Here is a 21,380-nt window from a genome sequence, read left to right as displayed (position 1 = left end):
TGATACTCTGGGACCAGGTTGTCCATTTTGGATGGGCTTGCGTCCTATACTCCTAGTTCTGGTTTCTGCTGCTGGACATCCTTCCTTGGTTGTCCTCCCTCTCCCTTGGTCTCCCTGTCTGCTTGAGCTGGGAAACAATTTACTGCCATCTTTCTGAATGACGGCTTGGTTTAGGAAGTCTGCATCGTTCAGTATGGTGGTAGGACACGACTACCCTGCATTTGCTGTTTGTGGGGGCTTTTCTGTCGTGGGACTGCTTTCTGCTGGCTGACTGCCTCTCGGAACTGGTCAGAGTTGACATTGGCATGTTGTAAATCAGATGTGGCTTTTAAGAATTGGGTGGACCATCAGCTACTGTACCTAGGTATGGCTTACGTTTCCAGATTATCCTCCCATCAAGCTGATGGGTTGTCATAAATATGTGATTTTGGAACAGAGGCGCAGATTTAAATGCAGCCTCTGCCCTGCCCTGCAGTGACTTTGCTGTCACAGAGGGCACCTGTGACCTCTGAACCTGCTCATTGACCTGGTTACCTGACAACCCATACTGAGATAGATTGCCTGCATCATTTTATAAATACAAATTTAAAATTTTAGGGCTTTCTCTACTCTGGCCCGATGGCGGGCCTTCATGCAGCTCCTCCTCTCTCTAAGCTAATATTACTAGTTAAGTAAAAATACCATCATCCCCCTACCACACTTCACACCAAACTACTTCCATTTACATGGTGAGTAAGAACAAGCATACATATAACAGAATACAACATACTATGTACATGTGTACGTTAAAACAGGTTGAGTTCAGGTTTAATCAGTGCTGGTTTTGATGTTGGCTTAATCGTTATTTTAGTGTTTTTATATCCATGTAAAACCCTAATGTTGACATTCACAGGTTTATCAACTTCAGCGTTGTATAGGTCGTAATCTTAATGTTTATATGATTTTTTTAATTGGAACTTGTTAGTTATTTTGGACCCCCATAGGAAGAGCGCTTTTTGCGATGCTCTCAAGTTTGCTGCTGTTCGACAAAACTGCACAAAAACTTGAATTCACCCAACTGAAAGATTTTGTTCAGTTCCTTCCAGGGGCTGGGGGTGGCGGCAGATTGTCATAGGCCAGAGCTCCCAAAAGTTCAAATTCCATAGAGAATGCTCTCACCTATATCAAAAATCAACGCTCAGTTGACACAAAGTTCCCAAGAAGCTGGCATTTGGGACTACATGCATGCCATGCTTTGTAAAATTGTGGCCAACTCTTCGGTTGATGCAAGTTTCAAAAGAACGTTTGCTGTGTCCACCAGTTCCAGGTAAGGGAGTGGGGGGGGGGGCTGTGTGTGTGTGAAAAAGATCCAAAATCAAAGTGGGCAATCTCATGTTTCTTGAAAGTGTTTTTTTTTTCCTTCTTATTTTGGGGTTATGGAAAACTCAGTGCATAAAACACTTTTGAACAAGTTCTTTTTGGTAAATGTTTTACATGGAAAATAGATATTCTCCAGATTTGGCATGCGTGGCTTGATGTGGCCAAAACTTAAGTTAAACATGATGCTGAAGGCATACAACAATTAGTTTTCTCATTTTCATATGCAAAGGTTTCATGTGAGCTTAACTACAACGTTGTTGGTACCCCGAGAATTGTTTATGATAACTATTAATTTCCACACCCTTTCTCAGCAATAGTTGTTGCAGATCTTCCACTCACTTAGAAACTCCAGAACAAAGGCTGTCTTTTGGTTTTATGATGAGTCTATGTAGGACTGGATTATTGGCAATTTTAGAATTATTGGTTTTGTGATGCCTCAGATTGCAAACAATGACTTTCCTGGTTTCAAATCAATGTTGACTAATGATTGGTACATTGTATGTTTTGTGAGATGTAAAGGATTTTCAAAATGCATATAATTATCATTCTAATGTAATTCCTGTTTTTACAGCAACTTGGACCCTTTCACAGAGACTGTATCCTTATTTAAACATTCATCTTCATGACGTCGGCCAGAAATATTAAGACGATCTTCTTCTAATCTGCTTTTCTCCCACTCACATTTCGACAAAGATGGCTCTGATACAATGTTTTATTTAGTTGCATTGCCTTCTAAGGCATGTTTTAATCAGATGGCATCAAAATAAATCTAATCGGTGTGCATTCTGTACAGTAGAAATGCCTGGGAAACAGTAGTCTAGTAGTCCGAAGTAACTATTCTATTGAGGCAAAGAAGATTTAATGTACCACAACTGCTAATCTTTGAAAGTGAGGAAATCTGCGTTCAAGTAGCAAGTCTTCTAACGTGTCATTTATTTATTTTCCCCCTATACCTGCTCACTGTGGTTTATACCAAAATCCCTAAACTGAATATTTACTAACCAACAATGAGTGAAAACCATGTAGTTTTATTTCCACTTGTGGGCATTCTACGCGACTACTGCACAAAACCCTGCAAGCCGATTGTCACGCAGCAGAGGATGCAAACCGGATGAAGGCGGACACAGGGAGGATGGAGACGGGATGGAAGGAGCAGATGTGTGGTGGCAGAGTTGAAGGGTAGTATCGGATCTTTGATGTGGGGCTGGGGCCGATAATGGACCTAGGCTGGAGAACCCTGAAAAAAGGGTTTGGGTGAGGGACTAAAAAGGCGGGTTTCAGGTGGGACCCCTAAAAAAAACAAAAGGCGGTATGAGTGCAGCATTAATCGAGCAGTATAGAAGTGTTTTTTTAATTTATTTTTTATTTGGCACTGGTAAATTCAAGCAAGAAACATACCTATACCATTGTATGGGAGAATTCTCATTTCTGTACTAATTCCCTTCAACCTTAGAGACCCCCCAGCTCTTTTGCTGGACTTTAGGTCTTTTTAATCTTCACCCTGGAGCGAGTGAACCCTTTTTCTTACTCGTGTGTTCTGATCTGATTTGGATTTTATATTTCCTTTCAAGCCCCATAGGCGTCTACTTTTTGTATGGTTAAACACAGCACCTTCAGTGCTGTGTCGCAGAGAAATCCTTTAGATTTCTCTTAAGGTTTCAATACCTTTTCTTGGGTGAACTACAGTTCCCAAGAATAGTGAAGTGAAATTGGCTTTACTTACCTTCTCTCTTTGTAAGTCCAGCACACACCATTTTATGTGGAGTGCTGGGGGGGGTTACTTAGTAGCCCCTTTCCCCACTTACTCATGTAACATTTTTATGTTACCCTCACTACTTTAAATGGCTGGTGGCAGTGGTGTAATTTTCTTACTATTGGGTATTTCTACCACAGGCTGAATCCTCTGCTGCAGTATAGCACCCATGGGTGACCATTTTGTCAAAATGGTTCCGGTCTTCTTTTTTTGCCATTTCTTGTTTGTGCGGTCTTTCTTGGGTTTTACTCTGCGCGCCAAACCAGGTTTGACCCCTTTGTTCGATTTGTCTTTGGCGGGCTTCAGTGCTGAAACCGGCCTCCTGGCTCCAGTTTGTCTGGAAGGGCAGGAAGTTGGGGAGGTGCCCAAAACTCTGCTGTTCTTTGTCTCCTTGGTTACCTGAATGCACCCTGTCCTGACTGGCTGGCTGGCTGTTCTTGCAGGACAGCCACTCTGCTGTGTGAGTGACAGCTAGCCTGTGCATGAATGGCAGAAACCTGCTTAAAAGGCGAGGCTTCTTGGACTGAAGACAGTCGACCACTGGGAAGGACATCCCGACGAAGAAACCGTGATGAAGCTTGCTGCATCCTCTTGGACTGTTGAACTGCCCGGTGAAGCCCTGCTGCTGTTTTGAAACTCCTTTTTCTGATCGACAGGAAAAGCTTCGCACAGAACAACTTCTTCCTTTGGGATAGTGGGACCAATTAACCCTGAGACAAACTTTGCTGGAAGACCTTCCCCCAACTGGCTATACTTCTTTGCTGCTGCTGGAACCGAGTGCCAGGGGTCGAGAAATCCATAGTCGGGTGCAACGTCTGAAAGCCTTCCAAAAGCTCCAGGAGTCTCCTGAGAACCCTTCCGAAGCAGGACAACCCAAGCTTGAGTGACCTCACCAGAGTGCTGGACTCAAGGAGTGAAGGAAACCCAACCGGTGTCCAAGATCTGCGGTGGTGCTATTTACCGAGCGCTGAAACCATTTAGTGCCGCTCATCTGAAAAGAGCCCGTAGCTGCCGGTGAGCATCTAATTGCTGCCACAGGAGTCCCCAGACATCCTCCCTCTAGTCCCCACGACTGAGGCCCAGGAACACATGGTCTGCATCACTGCAACCAGACAGAAGCCAGCTGGATCCACTTCTAACCAAAGGTACTGTTCTGACGTGGGGGTACTTAACTGTTTGTCTGTAGCTTGCCCTTCTCAGTTGAGACTTGCAGTAGCTGCATTTTCTAGAGTCGATTCTAACTCTAACTTTCACAAGTGTAACAGCTTGTGGCCCAACAGTGATTTTCTACAACAAACTCTCTAACTTTGTGCAAGACTTTTTTGCCATCTAAGTGCCCACGCTCCATAGACTTTGCTCCAATTGACTGTCTGTCCTCGCTCCCTGCAGACTCTTCTATTCCATTGACTTTGATTCTTGCTGTCCCTCATAGGTGATGCATTGGTTTTTAACTAATATTGCTGGGAATGGTTTTATCTAGACTTCATTGGGAGATTTTAAAAGTGCTCACATGCTGTAAGAACCTGTTTAACTTTTTTCTTCCTTTATCCTTTCCAACTTCCGGATTTACCAAGTACAAAAGTGATATATAAATGCCAAAACTGTCCTAGTGAAGTCCCCTCCAGGGTGTAGGGAGTGTGTATGAAGCATCTCTAAAGAGTATCTACTTGCTTTGACTTGATTCTGATGACGTATTTTGAAGTGTATTTTTATTGTTGCACATTGCCCCTTTTTAAAGAATGCTTATTTAAAATTGACCAGTAAATAAATAAATAACTTTACTAGAAAACCTTGAGTGTAAGTGTTATTTGGATACTTGTATTTGTGAATGTCAATGCTACAGCTCTACAGCTCACATTTACCCCTCTTGAGAGACGTCTGGCTGCTCAGTCACACTAACAACTTGTTTAATACAGACCTATACCAATAGGGGGGTTACCTAATATCGAGAGGACAAGGTTTGTGTAGTCTCCCACAGGGTTACTACATCAATTCTTGCCTAACAACCATCAGATTGCATAGTCTCATGCCCATCTGAAAAAAGGTTACTTTGTGCCAAGGAACACCAATATTTTTTTGTTTCAGATAGAGAGCAAATGTTTGTTCACACAGCTGAGGTAACCCTTCCCCTCTGACATCCATCATATGGACTTCTCCACTCATCCATCAGTTCAGCACTGCAGGCACAGCGTGAGGGCAGAATCATCTGACCCCCAACCTACGCTGCAGCAGCGTGCCCACATCCAAGCTAATAAGGAAAGCCCTGTGGGCTTTATGGGATCTGCTGGTAGAGAAATCGCTTAATTCCTGAAATAATGCGGAGCGAGCGTACGCAACGCAGTTTGCAATTTGGATGGATGGGAAAGTACGCACTGCTGAAAATTGGGGTTGTCCCTGATTGAGCACATTGCCAGAAGCTACCTGGGGCTCAATTCACTATTTTTTTTGATCAAAGCAAATTCCCAAATTTCCGACACCATTTTTCTCAGCGAGCAGCTGACCATCTTGATGCTGCTCCACTGTGATTGGCTCCTCTGCTGCATATAGTGCCAAACACGTTTGACAGAAGTCGGACCCTACTCACAAGGCCCCGTTTCTAAGGATCCTGTCTGTGCCTATCCGGGCTTGGAGTGCCCCCCTCCTTTTCCCCTCTTCCTAATCATGAAGCAGCCTCCTGATGCAGCTGGTGCTCACACAAACTTGTGCTCCTGCAGATCGTCAAGTTTGTGATTGCTGCACTCTACCACTGCCTCCTCCACCTTCAAAACCGAACCATATATGTGCCTTTCTCACTCTGCCTTTCTGCCGCCCCTTATCTTCCTTCTTCACTGTATTTTGTGCCCTTGTTTGATTTTCGAACATAGGTGTGTGTTTTTAACATCCTGAACCCCTTATTTCGCATTGCATTTTGTGCCCGTCCTGTAACTACTAGGCCGCTTGGTGGGTTTGGCCTAGGACTGTGCAGTGCAGCCACCCTTCCCCTTCATCTATCCTCTGCTACCCACCTTCTCTCCTATCTTCTATAACTGTTTAAACTATTACCTACCCTCGCTCTCTCATGAAATCTGGAAGGAAAGAACACAAAGACATCCTGAGTGCCAACCCTGGCCTACTCATCCCAGACACCTATGTCAGTGCAAATTCCAGACAGTTCTTCACCAATATCCTCTTCTCTGTCCCCTCCCCAGACCTACGGACACCACATCTCATATCTACTCTCTCCCCTTTCACATCCTCTCCCATTAATGGTGGCACCAAGTGGGAAGTCCTTTTGGCGGGCTTCTAATCATCCTGCTGCATCATTAATATGTACCACACTGGCACTATCTTGGTTCAGGGTCCTCAACCCAACCTCCTTCACGTCGACCGGTGCCTGCCGTCCCTAGTTTTCCTTCCCTCACCTGCCTCTCCCCAACCACTCTGTCCCTCCCCCTCAGACTGGTGTACCACACCTCTGTACTCCTCCTCAGAAAATATTCAAAGGTGGAGACCTCCTTCACGTGGCCACACTGAACACCCGCTCTGCCAACAAACACTCTACCGGCATCCGCCTCCTTCTTGAAGACATTGACCTTGACATTCTCGCTCTTACCGAGGCCTGGTTCAATGCCAGCTCAGTCACTGCTTTTGATCCCCTTCTCCCCTATGGCTACAAGATCATTTCCAAGCCACAACCTAACTGTGCTGGTGGTGGGGTTGCCTTAATCTTCCCCATGTGGGTTCCTTCCTCTCTCATACCCACCCAACCTTACTCTTCCTTTGAGAACCTGGTTTGCAAGTTCGTCATCTCTCCCTCCTCCTCCTCTCTGACCATTGCCACACCGTTCCTCTCTGAATGGGCAGATTTCTGCTCCTCTCAACCTCCTCTAAACGTCTCTTGATTGACTTGAACATCCACTAGGACTCCTTGATCACAGCATCCACTCTCTTCCTTGACCACTGCACCTTGCTCTCCCTCTCCATTCTCCCTTCTGGTCCAACCCACACGGCAGGACACTCTTGACGCCCTCATCCACTATGATCTTTCACTCCCCCCCCCCACCACTGATCACACCTGTCTCCTGGTCAGACCACTCTCCCCTCCTATCCTACCTGGATCCCCTCGGCCCTCTGACTGCACCGCTCCAGCCCTGCCAACCTCGTTCACAAAGGTCCGTCTGATGAAACGAGTGTCAGTTTCTGCATTCACATCCACCTTCACCCCCCCCCCCCCCAATCCCCACCACAGACTCTACCTTTGACTCTGCTCTCGGAAACCTCCATCTGGTCATGACTACCACTCTGGACGTTATTGCCCCAGTCATGAGGATCCGCCTGAAACCTGCCTCCAAGCGTAACACCTGGTACAAATCTGAACTTGCAGCCCTGAAACGCAAGTGCTGAGGAACTGAGTGGCAAACCTCAGGCTCACCGCCACCTGCTCCAAAGGCAATACAGACTCTCCACCCGGGCCAAGAAAAGGACCCACATTCAGGCACGAGTATGATATATTTTATTTGTATCGCGCTCATACACGGGTGTTTCAAAGCGCGACAAGGCAAGGGAGAACACAACAACGATCTTACTAGGCCCAGTGACATTGAGAACATGCAAGTGCATGGGAAAGGGGAAAAGTGCATGGAAGGGGGGAGAGTGGAAAGTGCGGAGCAGAGGAGAAAACATAAATAATAAATACAAATAATTGGATAATGGAAGGCAATAAAAAGTGGTAGTGCAGCCAGCAAGTGGCGAGTGCGGTTTACGGCAGCAGAGCTGGGTAACACTGATAAGTGCAGATAAAAGAAGAAAAATGGGGGTGGGGGGGAAACTGTATGGGTACAGATAGTCCCCAGTACAAGGGGTGGCAGTGCAGAAATGTGGCAGGGTGAGCAGGGGACAGTGGGTGAGCAGGGGACAGTGGGTGGGCAGGTGCACGGTGCCAAGACAGCACATCAGCAGGGGAGGAGGGGGGAGAAGGCAGAAGCAAAGAGGAAGGTCTTGACGAGCTTCCGGAACTGGAGATGGTTCTCCACACGTTTTAGAGTGGCAGGTAGGCTGTTCCAGAGGGAGGCGACTGACCATGAGGGAGTTAGAGGAGCGAAGAGCTCGAGAGGGGAGGCATTTGCGGAGGGATAGCTGAAGGTATTTTGGACCCAGGCCCCAGAAAGCTTTGTGGACAATGCAGAGGGTTTTGAATTTAATCCTTGCATCCACTGGGAGCCAATGGAGAGATTTCAGTGCTGGAGATACGGTCCCAGGGCTTGATGCCAAGGACAAGTCTCGCAGTCCTGGTCTGGATTAGTTACAGAGAGTAGAGGCAGGTAGATTTAGAAAGAGGCTTTTACAATAATACAACCTAGAGAGAACCAGAGCTATGGAGACGGTGAGCTTCTGGGGGAAGGAGAGGAAAGGCAGAGTACCTCTGAGTAGGTGCAGTAGGAAGTTTGACTTTTTAGAGACCTCAGGGATGTGAGCGGAGAAGCAAAGTGTAGAGTCCAAGATGACCCCAAGGTTCTTGGCCTCACAGGTGGGGGTAGGAGGAGAGCCAAGAGAGGCCGGCCAGAGAGTGGGGGGAAAGGATGGTGAAGGTGTGCTGATGAAGAGTATCTGGTGCATCCAACAACACAGCTGAACTCTTTAAAATCTGCAGGGAACTAGCCAACCCTTCGCCATTCTCCTCCTCCCCTCTTCCGTACCAGGCCCTTTGCAATGCACTGGCCACACACTTCACCACAAAAATGTTGGACATCCTGCGCACCCTTGTCACCCACTCCCCAACCCCTCCCACACTCCCTTGCCTCCTATGGCCTCCCACCCTCCTTCCTCTCTCTCCTGCTTTTCCCCGTCACTCCTGATGAGGTCACCAGAGTTGTCCACTCCATGAAGGTCTCATCCAAACAGGTTTCCCCTTTCTCCTCTAGAACCTTCAAGGCCAACATTGGCTCTCTTGCCCCTGCACTCGTTAACTTCTGCAACCACTCTTTTGCTACTGGTTCTTTCCCCTTCTCCCTCAAGCACTCCCTTGTGTGCCCGCTACGGAAAAACCTTCAGTAGACCCTACTTGTCCAGCCAACTAACACCCTATTTCGATCATCCTCTTCCTTGGGGAAACTCTGGCCTTCCCCCAACTTACCTCACACACCGAATTGTTGGCGATCTCCACGACCATCAATCTGAATTTCCTATCATCCATAGGCACGGAAACTACTCTTCTGAACACCTGTGAAGAACTGCTTGCATCTCTTCACTCTCCAGTTGTCCTCATTCTCTCTCGCTTCTGCCAGTCAACCACTCCATCCTCCTACAACGGCTCCATGATACTCTGGGTATCGGAGCGGGCACTGGACTGGCTAACCTCCTTCCTAACCGATGGTTCGTCCCAGGTTATTTTGGGCACCTTCTCACCTCTTTCTCCACCTGTTGGGTCCCCCAGAGTTCCAACCTCTCCCCTGGCTCTTTAACGCTTACCTTGCTCAACTGGCACTCCACATTTCCTCCTTCTCCCCCAACTTCCAGTGTTACGCAGATGACACACAATTCTTTTTCAAACTTCCTGCTGACCATCTTACTTTTTCCATCATCCCGAACTACCATCCAGTCCTGGTGCACTTAAAACAATCTCTGCCTCAATGCCAGCAAGACTGAGATCCTTCCTATTGGGAACCCGCTCCCTTTTTCTTCTCCTCACTCTGGCGATCCTCTATAGACTCTCCCTCTTCTCCTACATCCGAAGCTAGAAACCTCAGTCATCGACTCCTCTCTTTCCTTCCTCCATCGCATTCAGGACATTCTCAAGAAGTCCAACTTTCAACTCTTTCTTTTCAAAGGAATTCTCCCTTTTCTCACTTTCCACCAGAAGCTCAATGTTACTAGAGCTCTGGTTCTCTCAAGGCGAGACTACTACAATAGCCTTCTCTTGAATATACCCTTTTCCTCTCTATGACCCCCTCCAGCTAATCCAGACTAGGGCAGCGAGACTTCTCCTTGGCCTCCAGCCCAGGGACTGCATCTCTCCTGCCCTACCCTAAACTCTTCACTGGCTCCCGGTTGCTGCAAGGATCAAGTTCAAATCCCTCTGCATCATCCATAAGGCTGGCTGGGGACCAAGCTATCTGCAAATGGCTCTTAGTAAATACTCGACCTCTAGACCTCTGTTCGTCTGGTACCAACTCTGTGTGCCAAGCGTTTGCTAAACAGATGGCCGGAGTTCGATCTTTCATCAGCTGGCTCCCTCTTATGGAACAACCTACCCCTTCCTCTGTCTTGAACCGGACCTTCTCAAATTCTGGAAGCCCCTCAAGACAGTCCTTTTCGAATGGATTATGTCCTCCCACATATTCCTAAACTACGATATCTCCTATATCCAGCATCAGCTGCTTCGGAAAAAAATTTGGCCAGAAAACGCTGTGTCGATGTGGTCGTCTCGATGTCCCTCGAGGGTCTCTCTATCGAGCATGATGTCATTGAAGGTATATATGGAACGCCCAGCACCCTTTGGCTTCAGTTCCGAGTAAGCTATTGCTTCATGAACTACGGTGCACTTCATATTAACTTCGTAGTTGTGAAAATGTCTGTCTTCGGCTCCGACAACCCCAAAGACCGGGTTTAAGAATTGCCAAGACTGCAGTGCTAAAATGTTGCTGACGGACCCACATCGGATGTGTTTGTGGTGTCTTGGTGTGGAGCACAAGACCTTGACCTGTCATTCATGCCAATCGATGACAGGAAAAGCTCTGAAGGAGCGTGAAGGGAAATTGGCGGTAGGTAGACTCCCCAAAAATCCCCTTTGACTAGCCAGTCGAAAAAACATTCCTCCGACGAAGCAAGAGGCGACTCTCCTCGACGGAAGAAAACTAAAAGGTCGGAGTGGCTTCTCACCACTCCTCGTTGACGAGAAAATTGAAGAAAAGATATCATAAATCGCCTACTTCGTCTTTCTCATCCGACTCCTCTCCAGAGAGGAGTATATCTTACCCTACTAAGGCCTCTACTCCGGAAGAATGGGAATCATTCAGGCAGGAAATTATTACAATTTTCGAGAGACAGGCTCCCTCGATGCAAGTAAGCAATGCTCCTAACGCGCCTTCTGAAGCCGGTAAGGAAAGGGCTAGAGCCAAATGCTGCATATTCATCGACCCCCAAAATCAAGTTTGGTGACGACTCCATCGGCATCTGGCTTAAGCCATCAATGCCTTTACAGGACATTCAAAAATCCTTTAAACCATTGCCAAGAAAGGATTTTTTAAAAATCTTTCATGCCGATTTATGAAGACTATGAGCCTTCAGACGACTACCTCTTTTTGGGTTACAATATGGCACACCTAATGTTCCTGATAGTTTTATATTGGAGGAGTCTAGAATGCAGGACCTGCGATAATTTACAATCAGTCAGTGGGGTGGACACCTCTCCAGAAATTGATTTTCGCAAGCCAGACCCAGGCAGATCACATAGGTGCCTCTTACAGTCAAATAACTGATTTTCTGGGATGGAGCAGACCTGCCCTCCCATTTGAATAGCATGACCTCATGGATATCCTGGACAAAGGTCCTCAAAGGGACCCAATCTGACCATTTCATTTTGCTCTACAACAACAAAAAAGTAAGTAAGTGCAAACTGGGAAGCACCAGAATGAAGTATGGCACTCAATAAAAATGTGACTAAAAAATAGACCGTCAAGTAGTGACCCCAGCTATTTGTCTAATGTTGGGCAAGATTTTGAGCAGTACCCTTTGGGTGCACTACAACAACATTGTCCTCCTGGCAATAGGAACCCAACCTTTTGTATAAGTCTGTACTACACAGGTTGGTAGTGTGACTGAGCAGCCAGGCTTATCGCAAGAGGAGCAATGTGAGCAGTAGGGGAGTTGCACCGAGATTCACAGTGAAAAGTATCCAAATAAATACTTGTACTCAAGGTTTCTTTCTTAATTTATTTAAGTCAGTTTGAATAAGCCTTGTTCAGAAGGGGCAATATAACAGTAACACACAGATGCACTCCAAAATGCACACTCTTAGTATGTCAAAGAAAAGGTTATAGAATAGTATGTCAAAGAAAAGGTCATAGAATAACACAAGAGATCACAAAATTAATCTGAAGCCGGTAAGTACCTTTGAACCCCCCAATGCAAAGCAGATTAACCCCTTCCTGGAAGGAAAGGTAAAACACAATGTCAGAGGGAAAAAGTTATTCAGGGAGCCAGGCCAGTTAATGTCAATTGGGCAAAGGTCTTGGGGATCTGAAGCACTTGTTGTAGGTAAGTAAAGGTCTTGCACAATGTTTTAGAATTCTTTTGTAGAAAAACTAGAATCATTGTAGGGCCACAAGCGGGGAGGCTTGTGAGAGGTAGAAGATGCAAGCAACTCTACAGTAGTAACCAAGAAAAGTCTCAACTGAGATCAGGTAAGGCTACAACAACAAGAGGTATGTTCTCTTAGACTGTAAAGTACCTTTGGTTAGAAGAAATGGTTCCAGCTGGCTTCTGTTCTTGTGTGGCTCTGCAGATCCTTTTGTTCCTGAGCCTCAGTTGTGGGGACAAGTGGGAGGACTCTTGGGGACTCCTGCAAAGGGACGGTCGGCGACAGAAGAGGGCAAACTTCTATTCAGTGGCACTTTGTGGTTTCAGCTCCTCGCGTCTCAGCAGATGGCACCACAACAGTCTCACGGATACCACTCTGGACTTTCCTTGCATCTGGGGTCCAGGACTCTGTTGAGGTGGCTCGGGCTTGGTCAGTCCTGCTTACTGGGAGTCCGGGGGATCTTCCAGCAGCTCGGGTCAGTCTTAAAAGTGATGCACTTCATTTGGTATTCCTCTCCCTGGCACTTCGGTTGCAGCAGCAGTGGAAGTACAGCTAGCTCCGAGAGGATTTCCAAACAAGTTCACTTTGGAGTTGATTGGTCCCACCAACTCAAGGGGAGAAGTCGTCCTTGCAGGGCTTCTCTAGTCGGGGCAAATTCGGAGCTGCAGCACAGCAGCAGGGCTTAATCGGGCAAACCAACAGTCCAGGAGTTGCAGCAGGTGTCTCTTCCAAGTTCTTCGGATTCCTTTGTCCAGTGGTCGACTCTGCCTTCCATGCCAAAAAGACTCCCCTTTTATGCAGTTTTCTCCCATTCATTCCAGCCTAGCTGTCAATCACACAGCAGGGTGGCTGTCCTTGCTGGACAGCCAGCTGGCCAATCACCTTTTGGGTGCATTCCTGTAACCAAGGGGATTTGGCACAGGGAGTTTCGGGCACATCCCTCAATTCCTGCCCCTGCCAGACATACTGGAGCCAGAGGCGGGGTTCACTCGTGAATCCCGCCAAAGACAAAACAAAGGGACCAAACCTGGTTTGGCGCGCAGAGTAAATTTCGAGGGATCTTTCCCGCAAGAAATTGAAAAAAAAATGGGCAACCATGGGTGCTTTACCAAGGGTGCAATTGCAGCCTGCAGTAAAAACACACAATGGTAGTAAAAAGTAGACCACTGCCACCCACCATAATTGTAGAAAGGGTAACATAAAATGTTACATGAGAAACTAGATAAAGCGAATACTAAGTAACCCCTCCAGCACCCAATAGTGTGATTGTAAGATGGTGTGTGCTGGGTCTAGAAAGTTACAACATGCAAGTAAAGTCAATTTCACTTCACTGCTCTTGGAAACAGTAGTTTCACCAAGAGAAGGTATTAAACCTTTGGGGAAATCTAAGACTTCCATGTGCCACTGCACTGAAAGTGCTGTCTCACAATGTAAAGATGATGCCTATGGAGTTTGTCAGATTCCAAACCACAGAAAATTACATTAGTGGGAAAAAGGTCTCACTCTCTCTCTAGGTTAAAAATGAAAGTCATAAGAGTCCAGCAAATGTGCTGGGGGTCTCTAAGGTAGAGAGGATTTGGCACATTTCCGAGAATTCTCCTTAACATCGAAGCACCCTACCCCAGAAAGCCTGGTGGTGCAAGCAGCAACCTCTAAACAAGCTGCCTATGAGACCATTCCACCAGATTGGGATGATGAGCGTATAGACACCTGGTCAAAGGAAGTCTTTTTTTGCTGGGGGCATGGCTTTCAAGTATGCCAAATCTACATGTGTCCTTGCAAAATGTACCTCCACGCTATGGGACTGTGTCCATGACGACTGAACATGTTCCTGAAGAGGAAGAAATGGACTGCTTCCTGGCCATTGTAAAAGATGGGAAAGTCGCCATATGGGAGTCTTTACAGTCGGGTTTGGATTCTGCTCACCGTATCAGCAGAGCCATGGCGGCAAGCACCGCGATATGCAGGTTTGCGTGGTTAAGTAATTCTGGATTTGCACCGGACGTGCAGTCTAGAGTCCTTAATATGCCTTTTGCCGGGTCCCATCTTTTGGCAGCAAGGCTGACAAGCTTTGAGAAACTGCAGACCTCGAAGGCCGCAGCGAAGTCTTTAAGTGTCGCCATCGGGCAGCCTCAGCCTTGTCACCCCAGTGGACCTTCTTGGATTAGTTCCTTTCTCTTCTACTCCGTTGCAAGAGCGAGAGGAATGGCTGGTCAAAGAGGCCAAAGGAGATTCCCTCGTGGTGGACGAGGTACAACATCCACCCAAACAGCAGCATTGTTACCATCAACCACTGCTTCAGCCGCCTCAAAACCTCTGGGGTCTTGACTCACGACACCCTGGTGGGATGCAGACTGTGTCTCAGCATCTGAAAGAATGGCGAGGCATTACTTCGAATGCTTGAGCATTAGAAACCATAGCCCAGGATTACTGCCTCCCCTTCATTCAGAGACCTCCGAATCATCCACCAGGAAACCATTCGTTCAAGGTTCCAGATACGTTCCTTTTGCAGGAAATGTTGGGCTTGCTAGAGAAAGGTGCCATAGTGCCTGTACCTGTAATGGAGAGGAACAAAGGATGGTATTCCCCATATTTCCTAATCCCCAAGAAGGAAGGAGGACTGAGACCCATCTTGGACTTGAGAATCTTGAACAAATTTCTCAGGAAGGACAAGTTCAAGATGGTCACACGTTCTCAGATCCTTCAGGCCCTCCAGCTCCAGGATTAGATGGTGTCATTGGACCTTCACAATGCTTATTTTCATGTGCCAATCCATCTCAAGCACAAAGTACCTGAGGTTCGCCGTTCCAAATATCAGTTGCTAGTTCTACCATTCGGGCTGACCTCCGCCCCAAGGGTATTCACCAAATTGATGGCAGTGGTGGCAGCGTGTCTCAGGAGAAGTGGAGATTCAAATCTACCCATACCTGGACGATTGGCTGATCAGGGCCCTTTCTCCCGAACAAGTCGTGGATCATCTCAGCGTAACCTGCCACTCTCTCCTCAAACTGGGCTTCTCCCTCAATTGCAAGAAGTCCCATATGATACCATATCAAAAGCTCCCATTCATCGGGCTGTGTTGGATACATCCTTGGGGGTGGGGGGGGGGGTAAAACTTGCCTCCCGAGGTGAGGGCTCAACACATTCTGCAAATGGTCACCAAATTTCAGAGTGCCCATCATCTCGTGGCCTTCGACTTTGAGGTTGCTCGGGCTCATGGCATCCTGCATTTTTCCTGGTGCAATGGGCTCGCCTGAGAATGAGAGCCCTTCATTGGGCTTTCCGGACACCATGGTCTCAATTCTCGGACAACATGTCGCACAGGGTCGCACAGGATCTCCTGTGGTGAGTCTGCAAAGACAGCATTCTGAAGGGAGAAACTTTTTGACAACCATGGCCGTAGATAATTGTAGTGATGGACGCCTCCCCCACGGGGTGGGGAGCCCACGCCAACGCTCTGACAATCAGCGGTTCTCCATCGGAGTCCAAACTACATAGCAACCTTTTGGAGCTGAGAGCAATCAGACTCTCACTGAAGGCTTTTCTGCCCTCTGTATGGGGAAAGAATGTCCTGATAATGACAGACCACACAGTTGCCATGTACTACCTCAACAAGAGAGGAGGGGTAGGGTCACTACCACTGTGCAGAGAGGCAATGCAGCTCTGGTTCTAGGCCATACAAGAAGGAATCTCCTTATCAGCCGGTCACCTAGCCGGAGTGGAGAATACGGCGGCGGACACTCTGAGCAGGCAGAGCAGTCTGAGCAGGCAGAGCAGTCTTCCACGAGTGGGCCTAGTTCAGGAAGTCCTTCAAGAGATTTTCACCCTTTAGGGAACCCCTTGTCAATCGGAAGTGCGAACTGTTCTTCTCCAGGGAATTTCCCCCAAGAGGAGCCCTAGGGGACGCGTTTGTAGTGGATTGGGAGTTTCCACTTCGGGAAATCCATGATCCTAATTTCTCCGGATTGGACCAGGAGGACATGGTACCCGGACCTTCTGGACATCTGCTCTCCAAAACCTCTTCCACAAAGAGAAGACCTCTCTCGCGAGAGGAGTGCTGCATTCTCCATCCAGAGGTCAACACGCTCAACCTTCACGCATGGTTTCTGATACATTGAGATACAAGGATTGGGATCTGCTGGATGACTTAATGGAGATCTTGCTTTCGGCCAGAAGGCCAGCAACAAAGTCTTTGTACCGCTGCCGTTGGAACAAATTCTGAAGCTGATGCAGGTATAAGAATGTGGATCCTTTTCTATGCAAAACACCAGAGGTGTCATCTTTTTCTGCTGCATTTGGCCAATCTGGGCTCCATGTTGGCACCATTAAAGGTTATTTGGTGGCGCTTTCCATCTTCAAGCGCTCGTCTGAGGAAACGTCATATTGTTTTGGTAGTAACATTTCTAAAGGAACTCACTAACTTGTTCCCTCCATCTCCTTTTCAAGTTCCCATTTGGAACCTTAATCTTGTGTTTTGCAATTTCTCATGTGTGCACAATTTGAACCACTCCATTCCTGTCCTTTAAGTCTAACATTCAAAACCCTCTTGTTAGCGTTATCAGCCCGTAGGGTGAGTGACTTGCAGGCACTATCTTCTAAACCATCTTTTATGTTTTTTTTTTTTTATATATATGGATCGGTTTTAAGGTCAAACCTACATTCCTACCTAAGATTATATCAGAATTTCATCTGGGACAAAAGTTAGTAATACCTACCTTTTTTACCCACCACCTCATCCTGGCAAGGCAGAGGAAAGGTTGCACAGACTTGACCCAAGAAGGGCTCTGAGTTTCTACATTTCAAGAATGTCAAAAGTTTCATCTAGATGACCAACTGTTTATAGGATATACTGGTCATAGACTAGGACAGGCTGTAACTAAACAAAGCTTATCCAGATGGATTATATTGGCTATTACTGAATGCTATAGACTGGCCGGGCAAAGATCCCCCAGAAGGCTTGAGAGCCCGTTCCACTAGGGGCATGGCTACTTCTGCTCTGCAAAGAGGGGTTCCAATAAAAGATATTTGTGAGGCAGCCACTTGGTCTACCATTCATTACTGCCTTGATTCCACCTTAAGCGATGATGGAAGCTTTTGCAAAGCGTCCTTCGTTCGGTTCATAACAACCCTTGATTACAAAATTCTTATTCCCTCTGCCAAAACTAATACTGCTTTAGGAGTCTATCTTAGATGAGGAATACGTGGGAGGACACAATCCATTAGAAGAACAAGTTACACTCTATGCTGCTTCAGAGTCTGGTATGGTCTAAACAACATTAATGCTGGTAGTTGTACTGTAAGAAAAACGCAGAAAAACAGAAGCCAACGGGTGCTGATTACCTGTCTTTATAACACATTAATTATGTAAAAACGAATTAATATATAACGACAAATAACAAAAAATGACACTTCTTTTTTTTTTTTCTCCTTTTTTTGGGGGGTGTCCCCGGGCCCAGTTTCCCCAGGCTAAAAACGCACACCAACCGCTTACCCACAAGATTGAACCCTTTACCCCACCCCACATAATTGTTTTTGTTATTTTCTTTCAATATATATTTTTCGTTGTATAGTCATTCGTTATTACATTTTTATTATAAAGACTGTATACCACAGGCCCTGTGCGTTCCTTATATACCTTTGATGAAGTCATCCTTGAGACGGAGGCCCTCAAGGGACATTGAGTCGACCGCATCGATGCACAGCGGCCTCTGCCGAAATCTTTTTCTGAAGCTGGATATAGGAGATATCATAGATCAGGAATACGTGGGAACAAATCCAAGCGAAAGAACGTTACCAGGGGTAATTAACTTGTTCTCCTCCTCTTCCGCTAATCTCAGTCTCTGTGATTGGTGACCTGGGCCCTTATATGTTCTTCTGGGCCCTGGCCTGCCACACCCATTCGCCTCTGCCTACACATAGCATTTGCCGAGGCACTTTCTGGCCTTTGTCACTCTTGGCCTGCATGTACCAGTCTATTTGTACTGATGAAAGTTCCCTAACACTTCTTACACTGGGCACTTACACCTGCTGCTCGCTCACGAGCATGGGCACTCCAGCACTTACCCCTCTCCCTCTCCCTCTTCCTCCCTTCACTTGTACTCTGGATGCTCACATTGTTTTGTACCCCATGTTCCCTCCCTGTTGCCCTGTGGTTGCTTTGAAACACAATTTACTTGTTGTATAAGCGCCTAACAAATGCACAATACATGAATATGGTTACATTAGACTGAAGGTGTTATATTTGCTGTCCAGAGGAGATCTCTGCTAAGTCCAGGCATATAATAAACAGTATCGAATAGTAATTTGCTCTATAGTATAGTTCTGAAGGTTTGATACTGAAATTGACACTTGTGCTGTACTACTTACTGGCGCTTTAAGTTACCGTATTCAGTGAAAATACAGCTCACCCTGCATTATCTTCTTGCCTTCGAGGCTCCACCCACCATCCTTTTTCTGTTCACTGCAATTTCACAGGGGCTAATGGAGACAGCGTCCAACAGTAATGATCTCCATTCCTAAGTGTCAAATGCCTGTGTGGGACTAGCCAAGGAAAGTTACCATTTCAAATAATTGCAAAGCAGAAGTAATCAAAGTGATACTTTTATTAAAGTAACTATATAATATGTTTGGCAAAGACCAGAACGTGTTAACCAATCGTGGACATAGGTGTAATTTCTTTTGAAGGGAAGCGTGAATTGCAGAAAAGGTTTTGGCACCTCAGATGGCGGCTTCGAGTGTTAATAGTGATGTCGCTTATGTGGGTGCTCAGGGCTGGAATGATGCACTTGGGCCTACCTGGCTCAGGCTTTAGGGCTTATGGGCTGAAATTGGCCCTCCCCCGAAAGTGGTAATTAATGCTACATTGAAAACAGTTATCAATGACAAGCAAGGTCCATCTTCTCTACCTGAGGGTGATCATTATCCTGCCTGCTGTAACACCACGCTACTTCCTTGGTCTACAAATATGTCTTTACCCTAACATTGTCAACTTTTTAATTCTTAACTTCTGAACTTCGCCTTACACAGCAAATGATGGGGAAAGCATTCTTTATATGGGATACTACCCTGTGAAGTACCAGCTGCATAGACTCTTGCACTGAAACCCGTTTTCAGAGCCCTTTTTTCATGTTTTTGTATCCATTCGTGCAGCTAACCTTTACATTACACTCATCTCAGTAACCTCTTCAGAGGTAAACAAAAATGTTATGATTGCTCATTTTAGGTCCTGGGGCCCTTTGGCTTAAACATATAGGTACAACTTTGCTAATCTAATTGGTTTGTTTGCTAATCAAAAATTAATGGGCAGAGTTTGCTAATTAAAATCTTATTGAAAACTAATTTATGCCTTGTAAGTTTCATTGTTATGATGTTCCTGCTTCATTACACTGCCAAACTTAAAATGTTCTGCTTGAAAGTTTTGCAACATAAGCAATCGTACATAAATTTTTCTGTATCATTAAACAAACTATTAGGACTTTTAGTGTCCTAGTCATTTCTGTTTGACCATCACATTCTATTGTGTGTATATAAGGTGGAGCGGTTTTCCTTAATTTTACATCTTTCAGTATGGTATACCCTTTTACCTGCAGTATCTTGCTCACTGGCCGGAATACTTTATTGTTGCTGAGGCACCTGGTGGGGAACTAATGGGCTATAGTAAGTACATTTTACTTCAGTGTTTTATAATGTATACAACTTATCACAATGCTATTATAAATACGCAATGTGTGTACTCCCTTTAACCTGTGTGCACGACCAGGTACTTTCAGCCCATTTGGTTTGTAGCAGTTTTCGTAAGTTTTGGCTTCCAATGAGTTATCAAATGGTATGCTATTGTTTTGGTGTGTGGGCTAATACTTTATTAGTTCTGTTCATCTATGAATCCTGCCCCCACCCAAACACAGCTCCTTTGGTCACCCTCAGCAGTTGCATAGGCAATTGGTTAACTGTTCAAAAAAATAAAGGCCATTATTTGCACAACTGAGCTAGCGCCTCCGTCCCTGCCATTAAGTATGGTATAAAAGGCCAATGTTAAAGTATACAGCGTGGTTTGGGTAATAATAAATATATTTCTGATGTTTGTTAATCTGCTTAGAATCACATGCTGTGCATAGGTCCGACATCCAGTGGTCACTGCGGAGTATTGCATTTTGTTTTTCGTAGTCGAAAAGGGGACGTCGACAAGGCGTGTCTGTAACACTATCCCTATAGTGACGTGCGTTGTACCCACAATCCCTCACGCGTCGAGGTCCCTCAGATTGTTTTTTTCCGCCCAGTTTCTGGTCGCCTTTCGCGGAGCTCCTAGAGAGACATTGCTATACTTGCCACGGACCTCGGTCCTTTTGTCATAACTTAATATACTGATAACGATCCCTCCCCCTCGACGTTAGCTGTGAAGCTGTTTCTCCGCCGAACTGATTTTCGACGGAGAGGAAGAGCGGAGGAGATCCTTCGGCGCTGCCGAACACGTGGCCTGGCCTCGACGGCCAACTCACAGTAGGGAGAGTGGGGGTTAAAACTTTGTCTCTTCTCTTTGAGAATGTCTTTCTTTCTCCCCTTTCTTTCCCTTGGGGTTGTTATCGCCAGCTAATATTGCCTCAGCTATGGAGAGGACACCATTTAAGTTTTGCCCACGCTGCAGGGGCAAATATACTTGGAAAGATAAGCACAAACTCTGTAATCGTTGCTTACCCCGCGATCACATAGAGAACAGCTGCGCAGCCTGTAAGCTCTTAAAACCCAGGACTCTTAAAGAACGTAGGGTTAAGAGGTGGGCGGACTACGCGATGTCGAAGTCAGTTTCCTCACCCGCTGTTACTGAAAGTGACGAGGAGTGCGATAACGCGACATCCGTTACGGAAGTCATGAACCCCCAGAAGGAGCGCTCCCGCTCCTCGTCGTCCGTCCCCGGCCCCGACGGGCTCACGCCCTGCTTATGGGGATGAACACCCCGGCGACAAGGACGCACACAAACCCCATAAGGCTAAACAC

At 46.4% G+C, this 21,380-nt stretch overlaps 1 protein-coding gene across 1 annotated transcript in view; it reads left to right on the top strand.

Annotated features, from left to right (window-relative positions):
• NAA20 (N-alpha-acetyltransferase 20, NatB catalytic subunit) overlaps window positions 1-21,380 on the top strand; it is a 405,188-nt gene that overhangs the window by 166,404 nt on the left and 217,404 nt on the right. Inside the window, exons 2-3 of the mRNA XM_069608076.1 lie at window positions 1,931-1,955; window positions 19,955-20,045. Of these exons, the coding sequence (XP_069464177.1) occupies window positions 1,931-1,955; window positions 19,955-20,045 (116 nt within the window). The remainder of the gene's footprint in view (window positions 1-1,930; window positions 1,956-19,954; window positions 20,046-21,380) is intronic.

The sequence above is a fragment of the Ambystoma mexicanum genome, chromosome 4q, assembly GCF_040938575.1.
Source record: "Ambystoma mexicanum isolate Mex_15411 chromosome 4q, UKY_AmexF1_1, whole genome shotgun sequence".
Lineage (NCBI taxonomy): Eukaryota > Metazoa > Chordata > Amphibia > Caudata > Ambystomatidae > Ambystoma > Ambystoma mexicanum.
This window is presented reverse-complemented; position numbering and strand designations above follow the sequence as displayed.